The sequence below is a fragment of the Elgaria multicarinata genome, chromosome 11 (assembly GCF_023053635.1).
Source record: "Elgaria multicarinata webbii isolate HBS135686 ecotype San Diego chromosome 11, rElgMul1.1.pri, whole genome shotgun sequence".
Lineage (NCBI taxonomy): Eukaryota > Metazoa > Chordata > Lepidosauria > Squamata > Anguidae > Elgaria > Elgaria multicarinata.
This window is the reverse complement of record NC_086181.1, coordinates 11,285,456-11,302,959: the sequence shown is the minus strand read 5'-3', so window position 1 is coordinate 11,302,959 and position 17,504 is coordinate 11,285,456. Positions and strand designations below refer to the sequence as shown.

The 17,504-nt window shown below is 44.3% G+C and overlaps 1 protein-coding gene across 1 annotated transcript in view; it reads right to left on the bottom strand.

Moving 5' to 3' along the window:
• GPR179 (G protein-coupled receptor 179) overlaps positions 1-6,303 on the bottom strand; it is a 51,111-nt gene extending 44,808 nt beyond the window's left edge. The window contains exon 1 of the mRNA XM_063138162.1: positions 5,136-6,303. Within this exon, the coding sequence (XP_062994232.1) occupies positions 5,136-6,010 (875 nt within the window). The 5' untranslated portion in view covers positions 6,011-6,303. The remainder of the gene's footprint in view (positions 1-5,135) is intronic.
• Between the last annotated feature and the right edge of the window lie 11,201 nt (positions 6,304-17,504).

The following is a 17,504-nucleotide window of genomic DNA, read 5'->3' as shown; positions in this document are numbered from 1 at the left end:
CGCATCTTTGGGAGCAAAAATTAATATAAGACACTGTCTTATTTTCGGGGAAACAGGGTATGTTATTCCATTAGCGCAAAAGACGTTGCGCTAGTGGAAACTAGGTTCTGAACTTTGCCCAAGAGAAGAATCCAACTAAAGGTATGTTTGTGCAAGCATGGTTGCACAAGGGGTTTGGCATTATGCAACCTGTTGTACAACTGCTTTGCTTGTCCAACAGCTTCTACAACCTGTTGTGCAAGTGTAAAGGGCAATCATTTGCACAAGGGAAACATTCAGTGGAGTTCCACTAGCATTATTTCAGTTTGCGGAATGTCACCTTTGGATACTGCCCAATGGGAACAGATTACTGGACCAGATGGGATTTTGGATTCAGCAGGAGTCTTCTTTTGCTTTTCCCTTGGAGGAAAGGCAGAGTCTCACCTTGCACCTTGTGCTGGCCTTGGGAGAAAGTGAAAAGGTGCAGTGGCTCTCGCTTGCTGTTGCCTTTGACCTTCCTCAGTGCCAGGTCTGAAGTGACCAACTCTCTCTTTGGTCACTTCAGGCTTTGGGGGAGGTTGAAAGCACTGGGACAGGCAAGTTGCTTCACCCTTTCTCGAAAGCTTCGCCCAAAATGAGAGATGAGACCGCTAGTTCTCTGTGCATGCCCCAATCTGGCACCATCTAGATGTGTTTGACTACAGATCCCATCAGCCCCAGCCAGCATGGCCATTGATGGCACCAGGGTAGGGAAGGCTGAAATAAGACATAAAGCAAATCCATTCGGTTTCCTAGGCAGTGTGGGAACAGGGCCAGTGCTACCATAGAGGCCACTCAGGCGGCCGCCTAGAGCACCAAGGTAAGGGGGGCGCCGAACACCGCACCCAGAAGCTGCTCTCCCACAGCGGCTCTGAGAGGGCGGCTTCCAGGCACGCCATTCTGAAGCCGCCCACCCGCCCCAGTGTCTTGGCTTCACTTTGGCTGGGCACCCACCCAGCCAAAGCGAAGCCAGAATGCTGGGGTGGGGGGAGGGCGGGGGGGGGCAGCTTCAGAACGGCGCGCCCGGAAGTCGCTCTCCCAGAGCGGCTCCCGGCCGGGTGCACCGTTCCTAAGCCGCCCCCACCCCAGCGTCCTGGCTTGGCTTCGGCTGGGCGGGCAAGATGGCGCCCTGCACCTAGGTATGCTGGGGTGGGGGGTGAAAGCAGCTCACCTGCCTAGGGCACAAAATAGTCTGGCACCGGCCCTGTGTGGGAACAAAGCAAAACTGTGTGGGTCCCACAAAATGTATTACATTCTGGGATAAAAAGCAAGCATGTAAAATTAGGTATGCCTAAGTTTCTAAATAGCTGTTTGCCTGGTTACCTCTGAATAGTTTCCAGGTGAGCAGGAAGAGGAGCTTTTGTAAATCAGAAGAGAATTGGTTCTTCTTTTCTTGTTGTTGATGTACCTCACTACATGAAACAGATCTATTTTGTCTTGTTTAACCTTAAAGTAGCCATGGTGTGAGTGTCTGTTTTTGTCATTGGGGGAGGGGGCTGTTTTCCCAGCCCAAATCACATGACACCTCACACTGGAAAATATACATACTCCTCTTAAAAAGATGCTACCTGCAACACAGACTGCCCTCAGAATGCCCTGTCCCCACTCCCCATCCATCCCTGACAGTTACTTATAGTTTATTGTTTGTTTATTTATCTATTGATTTATTAACATATTTGTATGCTGCCCTGTATCACTTGGATCTTAGGGCAGCGTACAGATAAAATATTTTACACCTAACAGCTACGATTTTCAGGAATCCATGTCAGATAGTTAGATTCTGAGATGCTCACCATGTGATTGTGGACATCTAAGAGTTACAGCCCCTCTTCCCTGGCCTTCCCAGATGAAGTTAAAAGGAAATACATTCCCATCGCTGGGACATGTGTGTAACCCTTTCCTCAGGCTTCATTTAAATTGGTGAAGCCATTCTGGGTTTGAGTCAGAACCAGTCAGAATGCTAAAAAGAACTATCCAAGGTGCTGAACCTATTTGGGGGCTAGGTTTCAGCATTTTGGATAGCTCCTTTATAGTTCTGACTGGTTCTTATTGAAACCTACAGCGGATTCACTGTCCCACAGACATAGGAGCCACCAGCCACCACTGATAAACGGAGCAGGCTTGTAAAAGGTAATGAAAATACCAGATCAGGCTGCTTTCCTTGTTCCCAGTGGTAAGAATCCCCTCCAGGGAACTAGGCAGGGAAGCTTTACAAACATTAGAGTCTTCCCCTCCAAACACACACCGAGAAAGCCCCAAATGCTTAACATAGGCAAAGCTAGTAACAACTTTCATGGGCCAGTAGGTTTTCTGTCTTTGTATGTTGAGAGGTGGTAGCGGTGTTAAAGCTGTAACAATGCCTCTGAGGTAACCTGATTCCCCCAGATGTTTTGGCTTACAACTCCCACAATCTCTGACCGTTGGTCATGCTGGTTGAGGCTTATGGGAACTGTAGTACAAAACATCTGGAGTCCAAAACCTCAGGAGCGACACAGTGTGCATCCCCCTCATTGCAAACTAACTACAGCCCAGCCCACCTATCTTGGATTAAGGGTACAATCCTATGCATGTTTAGGCTGAAGGAAGTCCTACAATTTCCAGCATTTCTGCTTTTACAAACCAAGCACACGGGTTGGCTATCTAGGACAGGGGTGGCCAGAAAGTAGAGCTCCAGATATTTAGATCTTCAACTCCCAGGATTCCTGACCATTGGCCATGTTGGCTGGGGCTTCTCGGAGTTGAAATCCCAACCATCTGGAGACCTACCTCCTGCCCAGCCTTGATGCAGGAGACCAGTTTATAAAGGACATTTCTCCCAGCACCACTAAGAGAAATGTGAGATATGCTTCCCACCTTTTCCTTATTTTAAAGAATGGCTCCTTATTTACTTCATTTTTTTTTAGTATAAATAAGACAACATTCTTTGAAATAAAGATTAGACAGTGAACACAAATGGGAGGGATTTTCTCTCCCTTTCAGGCCCAACTTTTGCTGTGTTGAAACAACAGAAGGTGAATGAATAGATGAATAGATGGAACTTAATTTGAGTCACGGTTTGTTAGGGCTTAGCCCTGGAACATGGGGCCATAGAATAAATGAGACAGCATCTCTGAACATGCATTGAATGCTTTCCAATTGTACTTGAGAACAACTCTGGGCCAGAGGAGTCAACTCAACTTTATCCCTGGAACACTTAAAAATGTATTTGAAACCATAACAAAACAAAAACAAAAACAAGGGGAAAACAAAACCCAATACCAACAAAAAAGAATGTGTGTGTGTGTGTGTGTGTGTGTGTGTGTGTGTGTGTGTGCGCGTGTGTGTTGTTATCCCTGGGAGACTTGAGCTCATGTGTCCTTCTATTCTAGAAATTAACTCTGGCCTGTCCCTTATTCTCCAGTGTGTAAAGGCAAGCAATGGTGACTTAGTTGTGATGAGAAAACTCTTTACACATGCTCTGAGTAACACTCTTTATTACTGTTGTTACTCTTATTTTTATATTAATATTTGATACTGTTATTACTCTTATTTAAACCATTTTTTAAATCTTTGTAATATTATAGTAAGCCGCTGCAAGAGATGGGTGGGCTTCCTAGAATTTGAGTAATAAATTCAAAACCCTACACCCACCTTCTCCAACCTGGTGCCCTTCCGATCTGTTGGACTGCAACTCCCATCATTCCCATCCAGTGAATTTGGAGTTGTAGTCCAACACATCTGGAGGGCTCCAGGTTGGAGAAGACTGCCAGCTGCTTAATCAGAGACATCAACTCAACTTTATCCTTGGAACACTTTTTTTTAAGGGGGACTTGCAATCCAGACCCCCATAAAGGACACTGAGCAGCAGGCCTTTCCCCCTCTCCTTTTCCTTCCAGAGACTTCCTCTTTACCCAGCCCACCTCTCTGCATCACCTGCTTTGTAAGTTTTTACTGTTTTTTTAAAGAGAGAAGATCAGATCCTGGATCTCCTGTCTCACATGTGGTTTGGGCCACAGTCAGAGCCCAACCTGTTGGGATCAGTGGACACACCTGGAAAGTTGAGAGGATGTTGTGGGTGCTCTCAAAAAATAGCTGCTATGGAGGGGGGCTGCCCATTTACAAAATGGCTGCCAGAGGTAGTATGATTGGTCAGAAAATATCCATTTCCTAGAAAATCAACTAGTGAGACTAAAAGAAAAGTAACTTGCCCAAAGATCTAAGTACAAAATAACGGTGGATTCTGTACTCCAAAGTCTGTCTTTTGAACTCCAACACTTTTCTGCTCCAACACTCATTTCACCGAAAGGGAATTGCTGATGCACAGAAACAAGTAACTTGGCCAAGAGACTGAGTGCAAAGCTGAGGTGGGATTTCAGTCTAAAATGCCAAATTATATATTCCCCCGCCCCGCCCAAGCACCATAAAATACCCATTTCACAGAAGGAAAGTTGGTGATGCTCAGAGAATCATGAAGGAGCACAAGCACAGAGAGAGAATATGCACCAACACTACTACACATGAATACTAGGCAAACAGAACTACACACATGCACACATATGGCACACACAAAACCCAGGCAAACACACACACACACACACACACACACACACACACACAGAGGCAGAACTCACAACCCACCAAAATAAAATAAGCAAACCACATCACACACAAAGGCGACACACATACACACACCACAGGCAAAATACCCCTCCCTCCCCTCCTCCCTATGCCCTACCACCCACAGGGTACCTTTTTTCTGGGCAGCTGGGCATGCTTCAAAGTGCTGGGCTACAGCCACCCACCATTTTCATTTTCAAAGAAGGCCTCTAGGGCCCACATGGGTCCAAAAGGCATTCTTTGAAATAAATGGTGCAAGAGACTGGCACTTTGCTTTGCAACATGCCAGCCTCCCTGTGTGTGTGTGTGTGTGTGTGTGTGTGTGTGTGTGTGTGTGTGTAAAAAAACAATTTAATTTTAAAATAACTAAATAAAAAATGAAAATCAGGAGGGATGGGGAGCCTGGCAGGTGCCCACAGAAGTGCCCATGGGCACATTGGGGCCAACGAGCACTATGCTGGCAAGCCAGGACTAACCTCTCTCCACCACCACCACCACCACCACCACCCTTTCCCACTCACTTGAATTCTGGACTCAGGTCAGGTTTGAGGCCGTAGAAGGAAGAAGACAGTGTGACCATCCAAGTTGGCAAGAATTTCCCATCCTCGCATTCCAGGTAAGGCAGTGACCATTTGACATGCCCTGTATCCATCACATAGCTATCACCCAGGCTCCATTTGGGGGTATCCAAGGTCTTGAGGTCATTGTTGAGGATCCGTTTGTAGAGCAGCGGAGCCCTCTGGAACCGGAAGAAGTTGTACCACTCATTTTCCCAAGTCAAATTCCTTAGGCTCTCAGCAGAGGCTGACAGGTCCTGGAGCAAGATCTCGTTGTTCTCCTTGGTGGCCTGGAGCATCATCTGGGGCTTGGAAGACACCGGGTGGGCATCGAAGGTCAGCACGGCTCGGTACACCTGGACATCCCCTTCCATAACGCTTCTGACCAAGGCGTGGTACCACTCGACATCCTCTTTCACGCTAGACTCCCGGATGTCATTGGTCTGGAAGACCATGTTGAGGAAATTGGTGGCATGGGTCAGGGTGTCAACAGCGCCGTGCAGGTAGGAACGCAAGGCTGGCGGAGGGCCGGAGGCCTTCCCCACTTCCCTCACCTCAAACCTCCGTGTACAGTTGGCTTGCGAGAGGCTCAACACATCTCCAGAGTACAGGAAGGCCACTGCTGCCTCTGATCCCTCCAGATCAGTCTTATCCAAGTTAGGGGTAGGCATCCAAGTGAAAGCTGAAGCCAAAGAAGACGAGGAGGAAGGTATCCATTCCTTCGCTTTGGGAGTCCTGGGCTTGGGTGGAGCTGACCGTTGGTGCTGAAAGATCCCGGCGGCCCAAAGGAGTTCGAGGTGGAAGCACCAAAGAAGAAGCCCCAGCAAGCAGTTCTCCATGGTTCAGCCAAAGCTTCAGAAAATGCCGGAGTCATCTGGTAGGGATCATTTCAGCCACGGGGAAGCCCTCTTGGGAAGTCCTGATGCATCTGGTGGGGATCTAGAGATCCTCAGGAGGTGGAGGAAGAAAAGCCAGAGAAGCAAAGAGGGAGCTGCTCCATCTCCAAGAGGGACACCCCCAGCAAACATTGGCCCACCTGCCAAAGAGTTCCTCGCCTCCTTTTAGAACTGACAGGACTTTCTCCTTGTCTCCCACTCTCTCTTTCTCGCTCTCTCTTGCTTCTGCCCTCCCTGGTTGGTGATGGAGCAGACGTCACCACAATATGAGCAGCTGCTGGCACTGCCCCCCCTCCTCCTTTCCCCTCCTCGACTACTATTATATGCCTGGGCTTTTAAATCTCTGCAGATGCACACACACACACACACACACACACACACACACACACACACACACTGTTATCAACAGTCTCACTTGCTAATGCATGAAATGGAGAAATCCTGTGTAAGGCCAGAGAGCGCGAGGGAGGGAAGAGAGAGAGAGAGAGAGAGATTGGAAGGGAACAGTGTCTGTCTCTCTCCCTCTCTCTGTCTCACTTTAGTTCCATTAGGGGATATAGGTCTGACAGTGATGCAAGCAACCAAATCCTGCATGGAGTGCCATGGCAACGGGAAATTTGTCTTCCCACCTCACCCCTCCCTTTCCCTCCCAGCCTTTATTCCCCCCCTTCCATTCATCAGCTTGACTAACACCATGATAGTCATTTATAAGGTCACCTACTGCCTACTGATGTTCGCATCACGCTGCTAAATATAATTAACTGTTGAGGCACCAGGCAAGGGAAGGGCAGAGCGTGTGTGTGTGTGGGGGGGGGGAACAAGGATGGAGAAATTTCAGACAGGGCGTTCTGTTCTACGGCTGTGCCTACATGCTGAAATGATCCAGGAGATGAAAGGAAGGGAAAGAAAGAAAAGTATAGAGAGGGCGATTCCAAGGAGAGAGGCACAGAAATAATAATGGCCTAATTTGAGCCTGTGTATACTAAGGCTCTGCCCCAGAACCCCCTTTTTCAGTTCCTGACCAAATGAAGCTATTATAAAGAAGAGTATCCCTATAAATACACAAATTTAATTTTCATCAGCATTTAGTCAGAGCATACTCCACATCCCTGCAGTGTGTTATTCTGTCACCTGAATGTATAATTTTATGATATATTTGGTTTTTGTTTTGACTTATTGTTTTTCAATCACTTTTTAAACTGGAGAACATATGTTTGTTTTTACAGAGATGTGTCTGCTGTGATTGCATTTTAACATCAATGGAAAACGAGTGCTGTTAATTCACTTTTGTTGAATTATTTTGTTGTTTGCTGTGGCCTTTTGCTCTACAGTGAAATAAACTTGACTTGTCTTGGATTAGAACCACAGCAGAGGGTGCATTACATTTACTAAGAGAGAGAGTGGGACCGGGGAGGGGGGGAGATAAAAAGAAGGAGAGAATGAATGGAAGGTGATGGGCAGGAATGGAGTGGGGAGGGGAGAGCTGGCTGGCTGGCAGGAGAACGAAAGATAGGAGGAGGAGCCAGAAATGACATAGTTGTTTATCCACATTTATGAATCACATTGAGCTGGATCTAGACTTCGTCATACTTAGACCCTTGAAATAAATGGGACTAAAGTTAGATTTCAGTGTTTCTACTCTAAGTATGACGAAGTCTGGTTCCAACCCACTGAAATGAAGGGATTCCCCTCTGCCACCCCCTTTAATGAATATTTCTGTTTCATCATTCCTCTGGTGACTTTGAGAGCTATTCAGATTCACATCATGCTGTTTGAAATTAACATGCCTATGCTGAAATTTTTGTTTTGTTTTATTCCTTATTGTCCACATAATTATTTCTGACTAGATTGATGGGTAACTTGACTTTGAACTCTCTTTTATCTGCGTGAGAAAGAAATACATCTTTAAAATCCACCACAGCTGGATTCCCAGCTCTGAAACCACTGACAGCCCCCTAACCTGGTTTTAGGCTGCAGCGATCCTATTTTAAGAGTGAATCCCATGGAAATTCAGTGGGGTCCATCGACTTCCAAATAAACATGCACAGGATTGCAAAATTGAAAATCATTAAAAGGAAGCCTATTTGAGGCGATGGAGATCTGCAACCATCTTCATGAGCAAAGATGTCAGTCTTGTTGAGTGTTCACAGAGGTCTCTGCAAAGGCCACCAGTGAGGGAGGAAGCAGCAGCCAGGCACCTCTCCACCGTGCCTGGGTCCAGCTCCAGCTGAGAGCCCCCTCCCTCCTGCTACCAACTGTCTCTGCAGAGGCCACCAGTGAGGGAGGAAGCAGCAGCCAGGCACCTCTCCACCATGCCTGGGTCCAGCTCCAGCTCAGAGCCCCCTCCCTCCTGCTGTCAACTGTAACTGCTGAACTTTGCAACTAAGATTGTAGTGCCTGAATTTGCTTTCCTTTCCCCCCTCCTCCTCCTCCCTCCCAATCCCTTTTCCTTTTGTGTCATGTCTTTTAGATTGTAAGCCTGTGGGCAGGGACTGTCAAGAAATACTTTTGTAAGCTGCCGTGAGAGCCTTTTTTGGCTGAATGGCGGCATAAAAATCCTTAAATAAATAAATAAATAATAAAAATTCACAGCCCTCCTTAACAGGATTTTGTTCCCCTTTCACTTTCAGAACAGCTTTTGAAAGTCAGGGCACTTTCTAAGCTCTATCACACCAGCATTATAGTCTGCTGTCGCAGCGAATTGCATGCAAAGGACTCCAATGACATCTACCTTATATTCATGGCAAATTGTGTGCAAAGGACTCCGATGATGTCGACCATGCCTTGCTGTGATTGTGGTTGTCCCTGCCCCTCTTAGTGATGTATTTTGGTGTGCAGAAAGTCCAGTTCTTCTGGTAATGCGAATGCTTATGGAAGGGATGGAAGGAGGTTTTCCGACAGGATGACTGGAGGGGGAGTTATCCAACTTCCAACAACCAATAAACTGTAGGGGGAGGTACAAAGGAGATCAATGGGTGGAGGCGACAGTGAAAACTACAAGGTGTATCTCAGCGGGATAACAGCAATGCTACAGGAGAGGTGTAAAGAGGCTTGGTACGTACAAGTGCACAGGTGTAAGTTTGCAAGCTTTCATACGCTATGGAAACGAAGTGGGATAATTTGAGGGAAAACCAGGACAAATGTGTAGGTGCGATGAAGCTTTCCTACATTTTTGGGCAGTGTAGAGTGGTCTTGTTCAGGGTGACTTACAGCAGGGGTGTTGAACCTCAGGCCCATGGACCAAATCCAGCCCACCTCAGGTTCAAATCCAGCCCTCCAGGGTTTCCAAGATGGCCACGCTCCCTTCTCTGGCCTCACACTTTTCTCCAGACTACCAGCCATTTGGTTATTTCCTGGCTACTGTGTTTTTTTCCCCATTCTAAAAAGTTGAAATGACTCTCCTAAGGCTTAGTAACTGGCCATAACTGCTTTTAAGCTTAAATATGCTGGTATTTTTGTCCCCTCCCTCTTTGCTTTTGGCCTTATCCGCTTTGCCTTTGGCCCTGACCACTATTGGGCTGCGGCCCCTGAGAGTTTCTCTGAAATTGAATTTAGCTCTCAGGGTGAAAGAGATATGACACCTTTGTGCCCTCTTGGGTATGGATGGTGATGATTTGGCTACATAAGAATCCACACTTGGGAGAATGAGTTTGAAACCCCCTCTTCCCCCATCAGCCCTGACCCTAATAATGGTCAAAGGTGCAAAAGGCTGTGCACATGCAGCTCTGGACACAGGCATATCATGTCCAGTAAATGCATGGGTACAACCTGCCATATGCAGATGTCCGATGGGTACCTTATGGCTTGCTAGCTTAGAACTGCAGTCTTAGAGCTTTCCACAGCCAATATAGCCACCAGCATGTCGTCACCAAATGCTCTTTGGCTCCTGTGCTTATGTGGAAGACCACTTTATTCCATATGAGCTTGCCTGGTTCTTAAGATCTTTTGGAGAGGCTGTACTTTCAAAACCGCTGCCTTTAGAGGCATGTTTGGTGGTGACATGAAAGATGGTCTTCTTGGTGGCCACTCCCAAGCTGTGGAACTCTCTGCCAAAGGAGGCTAGGTTTGCTCCCTGTCTGTTATCCTTCTGCCGGCAGGCAAAGACCGCTTTATTCAAGCGGGACTTTGGTATGTCAGCAGGTCTTTTTACTCTGTTACTGTTGTGTTTTTAACAGTGTTTAATGTACTTGTTTTATTATAGTTTTTCTTTATAAAAGAAAGAAACTACATTCCACCAACTACAATATAAAGGGAATAGGAAAACATCAATCTTTAAAATAAGGGGTGTAGAGTTTCCCCCCACAAATGATAAGCATAAAAGGTTGCCAACACATGTTTTGAGGAACACTTTTGTGCGCCCAAGTTTTTCCCCCCTTTTTTTCTGTTAACTACTCTTTCTACCTCAATCTTTAACCAATCTTCCTGAAATTTTCAGGATGTGTAAAATAGACATTTCTTTCTGGCACATGCAGATTTCAGGAAGATTGGTGGAACCTTTTATGTTTTATTAAGATGAGAATGACCCACCCACCTGATTTCCATTTAATATTACAGAACCCTTATTCTATTGATTACCTTATCTATTGGAGATGCACTTGTGGCTCCAATTTATTTATTTATTTATTTATTTATTTATTACATTTTTATACCGCCCAATAGCTGAAGCTCTCTGGGCGGTTCACAAAAATTAAAACCATAATAAAACAACCAACAGGTCAAAAACACAAATACAAAATACAGTATAAAAAGCACAACCAGGATAAAACCATGCAGCAAGAATTCATATAAGATTAAAATACAGAGTTAGAACAGTAAAATTTAAATTTAAGTTAAAATTAAGTGTTAAAACACTGAGAGAATAAAAAGGTCTTCAGCTGGCGACGAAAGGAGTACAGTGTAGGCGCCAGGCGGACCTCTCTGGGGAGCTCATTCCACAGCCGGGGGGGCCACAGTGGAGAAGTCCCTCCTCCTACTAGCCAAAATCAATTTTTATTAGTGATTGTAAGCTGTCTTGAGTGCCATTTTTGGTAGAAAGGCAGGGTACAAATTAAATAAATGAATAAATTAACAATAATGTAGAAAAGAGAAGTTTGGAAGATGCAGCTTATTAGCCAGTGTTGGTAAAAAGGGCAGATGCTGAAATTTCCACTTTAGAATGACTTTTACAGGCACAGGAGCCCTGCTCTCCTTTCATCTCATCACTGTCCACTTGCATTGGCTGGACTGAGTTTCATGAGAATGTTCATGAACCTCACAGCATGTCAGTCAATGGCAGTAGCGACAGGGTTGCCAGGTGACCAAATGTTGCTTTATCTTATATAAAATATTTTAACTCAGTAATTCCCAAAGAAATAAGAAGAAATAAATTAATTAAAGAATGGAAAACCCCAATGAAGCCAAATCATATACCTGCTAGTTATGTTCTAGTATGACTTACTGCTCTGATTTTAACTCCTTCCAATCACCTTCTACTAAGAGTGGGTAATTCCTACTTACATACAATCTAAAGCTTCAGTCCTAAAACACACAGTACCTTTGAATGTTTTCCTAGAAGTAAATCCCATTAAGTTCAATGAAGATTACATCCACATAAATGTGTATAGGATTGCAGCCTTAGTAGAAAGTAAATTCCATTAAAAGTGGTGCTTACTTCTTTGTAAATATATGCATTGGATTGCATTGCACCCCTTAGGGGCTGAAAGAGAATGCCTCCAATTTTAATTTAGAAGAAAAGGGTGTCTTCGAGGGTTTTGATACCATTGACCCAAGTATCTTTCCGAGGTATATCTGTCTGGGATGGGACTTCGAGGCATTGTTATACAGTAGCTCTGGTCCTTCTTAGAGGGTAGATTCCAGGAGGTGGTGCCGGGGCATTCCGGTTTGACACCATGGCCACTGGCCTATGGTGTCTCTCTGGGCTCCAGCTTGTCTCCAATGCTGTTAAGTTTATACATGATACCACTGAAAGGGATTGTCCAGAGTTTTGGGGTTCAGTGCTACCAGTATGCTGATGATATCCAACTCTGTATCTCCTTTCCTTCGAAATCCAAGGAAACTATTCTAGTTCTAAATCAGTGTCTGATGACAGTAATGGACGGAATAAGAATGAACAAATTGAAGCTTAATGCAGATGAGACAGAGATGTTCCCGGTTAGTTAAAACAGGTCAGATTCAATCTGTGCTGGATGGAGTTACACTCTCCCTGAAGGCTCAGGTTTGCAATTTGGATTTACTCCTAGATTCAGCCCAGATTTTGGCGGTGGCCAGAACTGCATTTGCATAGTTGAGGCCAGTGCACCAACTGCGCCCATTCCTGGAAATGTTGGATTTGGCCATGGTGACACAAATAATAATAATAATAATAATAATAATAATAATAATAATAATACGATTCTAAGACGCCATCGATTGTAAAACGCACACTAATTTCAGTACCACCAACAGAAAAAAAGCTTTGATTCTAAGAAATAATAAATGCACCTGCGATTCTAAGACGCACCCCGTTTTTAGAGATGTTTATATGGGGGAAAAGTGTGTCTTAGAATCAAAGAAATACGGTAATAATTTATTTCTTATCTGCCTCTCCACTTGGATTGAGTGAATACAAAACACATTAAAAACTGATTAAAAACATAGCATACATGATTAAAACATCCTAAAAACATTCTAAAATTTCCCTGGATAGGCCTGTCGGAGTAGATCAGTTTTTATTGCCTTTTTAAATGCTAAAAGACGGTCAAGCTGACGAATCTCCTCCGGCTTTAGTTACATCATGTTTGGACTACTGTAATGAGCTCTATGTGGGGCTGCTGTTGCAAAATGTTCAGAAACTTCAGCTGGTCCAGGATGCTGCAGCCAGACCGTTGACCTGGGCTGATTACAGGGAGCACGTGACTCCCTTGTTACAACAGCTTCACTGGCTACTGGTCTGTTTCTGGGCACTGGTTATGACCTATAAAACCCTTTATGATTTGGGACCAGGCTACCTGAAAGATGGCATTGTCCCATACAAGCCTGCCTGAGTTTTAAGACCTTCATGGGAGGCCCTTCTCTGAGTTCCGCTACCATCGGAAGTACATTTTGTGGGGATACGAGAGAGGTCCTTTTTGGTGGCTGCTCCCAGGCTTTGAGCCCCCTGCAGCTAGTTTGGCTCCATCTCAGTTGTCCTTCAGGCAGCAGGCAAAGATGTTTTGATTCAGGCAGGCCTTTGGCGTGCAAGTGTAACCCCTATGGAGCAGTTGGTTTAGTCCCTTGGGCAGGGCTCTCACTGAGAGGGAGGGCTAGAGAAGAAACAGCAGAAAGAAAGAGAACCGGTTCTGCTGAAAGCTGAATGTTTGAGAATTCTATTTAATTATAAGCCCTTATCACCTTGTATAAGGTAAATTCGAAATATTAATTGTGTACAATAGCGTTTCAAGGGGGTGGGGAATCATTTTTTTGTATTGATATTTGTATTAATTATATTATTGCAGGGCTAATACTCTGAACTGTTTTGTTGCTCCTTGGAATTTTGCCCTGGAACATAAAGGTTGAAAAAGTCTACAAAAGGGACCCCAGAGTACTCAGCGCACCATGCAAGATTGAGCTGCAAGCAAGAAATCCCTGTTTGTTATTGTTATTGTTGCACAAGGGACAGATTGTGGCATATTTCTGTGTTTGAATGTTTACTAAAGACATGTTTTGTTAAAGTTATATGTATATATGTTTTCTTTGCAAGTTTGTTCTAATTAAGCCCCATAGAACCCACACTAGGAGGTTATACAAGCTTATCTGTTGCTGAAGGTGGCTGCTAATTATTTAAAATTTTACTTGACTAGCCATGGTTAACAGATAAGTTTGCAGCGCATTTCAAAAACCTGTCAAACCCATTTGCCAGAGGCAAGAGTTGGATGGGTGTGCACACCCCACAAGCAGTGATCCCTCTTCTAAACCAACTCTCTGAAAATAACAACTGTCTGTCCCTAACCAAGGAGGGATCTTTCCTCCCCACCCATCCCATAAAGCTTAACTCCGAATTCACCCAAACATTCTGATCCTTGACTGCAATTTGCATTTAATGAAGTGAAAGCAAAGTCTGCATATCCATGGCATTATTCCTGAGCCAGCTGCAGAACATTGGATGGACAGGGATCTCTTCCTCCCACTCCCAATCAGTTATACTTCTCTTATACAAAGATGAATACTGATATTATGCAGTACTCTGTTTACCACAGGGCTGTTGGTTGGTATGGTCTTTTTCTCCAAAACACCACATCACTTCTGTTTTCAAACAGGGTGTGAATCTCACATTTTGCCCCTTATCCCTTCAGATCTAAAGAGGGGGTGTAGTTGAGGGGAAACGGCATTATTTCAATCCTAAGGTTTATGGTTAAAAAGACAGCCACCTTGCATCCAAACCAAGGTAAACTGTTTTATTTATTTATTACGTTTTTATACCGCCCAATAGCCGAAGCTCTCTGGGTGGTTCACAAAAATTAAAACCATAATAAAACAACCAACAGGTTAAAAACACAAATACAAAATACAGTATAAAAAGCACAACCAGGATAGAACCACGCAGCAAAAATTGATATAAGATTAAAATACGGAGTTAGAACAGTAAAATTTAAATTTAAGTTAAAATTAAGTGTTAAAATACTGAGAGAATAAAAAGGTCTTCAGCTGGCGACGAAAGGAGTACAGTGAAGGCGCCAGGCGGACCTCTCTGGGGAGCTCATTCCACAACCAGGGTGCCACAGTAGAGAAGGCCCTCCTCATAGTAGCCACCTGCCTCACTTCCTTTGGCAGGGGCTCATGGAGAAGGGCCCCTGTAGATGATGTTAAGGTCCAGGCAGGTACGTTTGAAATGGAATAGTGACTTGCTTATTAATATTTCTGTTAATGCTAACAACAGTAGTAACAACAACTATATATTAATACGTCTAGGTGACAGGTAATATCATTGTGATAAATTCATCCATTTCATTTATTATATTTCTATACTGCCCCATAGCCAAAGCTCTCTGGGCAGTTCACAAAAATTAAAATCCATTAAAATCCACTATACAAAATACACACACACACACAAAAAATTAAAAATATAAATAGATAGCGGGTGCGCACGCACTCATATGCAAAACAATTCTAATTCTAGTTTATATAGCATATTAGTGCTCAAAGTACTTTGCATACATTTCCTCTGTAATCTTTAATGACCTTGTAAGGCAGAGCGGGAAACATATTTTTCTGTCGAGAGCTGCCTTCCTTTAGGGGCAATGTGTTGTGGGCCACCTGGGCCGTTTATACACCTGCCTTTTTTCCAGGGATCGTCCCGGGATCATCCCTGTGCATGCAAATGACACACAGGGGATTCTGGGAGCAAGCAGGGATGATCCCTCCATTTTCCTGGGATGATCCTTAGGTGTAGAAAGGGCCATGGTGTGCGGATCAAAAGCCAGTAGTGGGGAGAGCCATCCCTTCTCTCTCTCTCCCTCCTTCTCTCTCTCTCCTTCTCTTTCTCCAACCTCCTTCTCCCTGCCACTCTCCTTCTTCCTTCCCACCAGCAGGCTGCTGAGGAAAGGACAGTTCACACTTGCTAAAGATCTGAACTGTTCACTTCCAGAGGGCTTTTGAAATCAGGCTGAAGGGGACCGCATGAGATTAGCCCAAGGGCTGCAGGTTGACCAACTCTGTTGTATAGCTCTATTTATATCATTAAAGTGAAGTGGTGAGACATTTCAGGGGCAGTTCTATAGGATTTAGCTTAGATGAGAAAATACTGGAGACTTAAATGTGTTTGCTTTATTTATAAATAGGCAAGCAAAGCAGAAGTGGAGAAAGATTGCAGGCAGAAGATCCTCCAGAATGCTACAAGGACAGCCCACCCCCCCTCCGCCCCCAGGTTGTATTCCCAGTCCCAGCTAACTCCAGCTAGAAATCCAAACCTCTCTCCCTCTGTATTTCATACTGCAGACTGCTCTTTCTCAGGTCATTTTGTGCTGTGTGGTATTTGTGCGTGTGTAGTTAGAGGATGTTAGAGCAAACTTGTAAATAGTCACTCGCCTTGTTGCTATAGTGAGTCCAGGCGTCCTGGCAGGGACACTTTTCAAATATGGTCAGTTCTCCCCTAGTCTTTACATGCTGCCAATAGACCACAAATGATTAATGTCGTTACTATTTTTATTTATGCATAAGAAAATGTGTATATGATGCTTTTTGGCCCCAAAGAGCCCCTTAAAGTGGTTTACAATAAAATAATTAAAAGAGAATAAATTCAATGAAAAGTTTAAACACAGTAACAAACAATCAGGGGGAGAATAAAATAACCAAAACAAGAGATACAATACATCTTTGAGCTTTTCTATGCAAGGCTGTTAATCGGCTGTTTCTACTTTTGGTTTTGTTGCAGAATTGAGATCTGAGCACTACATAGACCATTTCCTTTCCTTATTTCTGCTACATAGCCTCTAGGTGACACTTTGATATATACATCAAATGCATCACTGACCAAAATGGATTCTTTTGCTTTTATGGTTAAATACTGCATTTTCCCTGCTCTAAACAAAAACCTCACAAAAGTGCTCTTTAGCCACAGAAGTGGAACTGGAGGATCGTGACATTGTCTTAAAACCCCCCATAAACAACTCAGTAGGGAATGACGAGCTCACAATAAATGCCTTTTGTAGAAAAGCCCTTTGAAACCAATCCAAAAGCTTGGTAAAATAAAAAGTTCTTAAAAGCTCACCTAAATCTGAAAAAGGAAGGGGCAAAGCAGGGAAGGTGCTGCAACCTAGGAGGCCTATCTTGTGTCTCAACCAACCATACATCTGAGGATGGTAGTTTGAATAGCAGGGCCTCTGATGGTGGGCAGGATCATAGAACCATAGAGTTAGAAGGGACCTCAAAGTTAACTTAGTCCAACACCCAGCCAATGAAAGAAATCCACTACTATAGCATCCTCAACAGTTGACCCTCCAGCTTCTGCTTAGAAACTGCTAATGAAGGAAAGTCCACCACTTTCAAGTCTGTTGTACTATCGACTATCTCGTACCATGAGGAACTTCTTCCTAATGTTTAGTGTAAGGCCATGGCTAGACCAGGCCAATATCTTGGGATCATCCCTGTGCATCCAAATGACACACAGAGGATCCCAGGAGCAGGCAGGGATGACCCCCTCCATTTGCCTGGGATAATCCTTAGGTCTAGCTAAGGCCTAAATCGTTTTTCTTATAATTTGAACCCATTGGTTTGGGTCCTGCTTTTTGGAGCAACAGAAATCAGCACTTCAAATATTTGGAGACAGCGATCATATCGACCTGGTTTGCACTTCATGGTGGCAATTCTTGGGTTGTTTAATCCAGGAATTGTGGGGATGAAAGGAGTGCGTGAACATGTTCATTGTTTCCACTTTTAATTAACAACCCAGGAACACCCCTCTGGGTTGTTTATGGCTTAAACA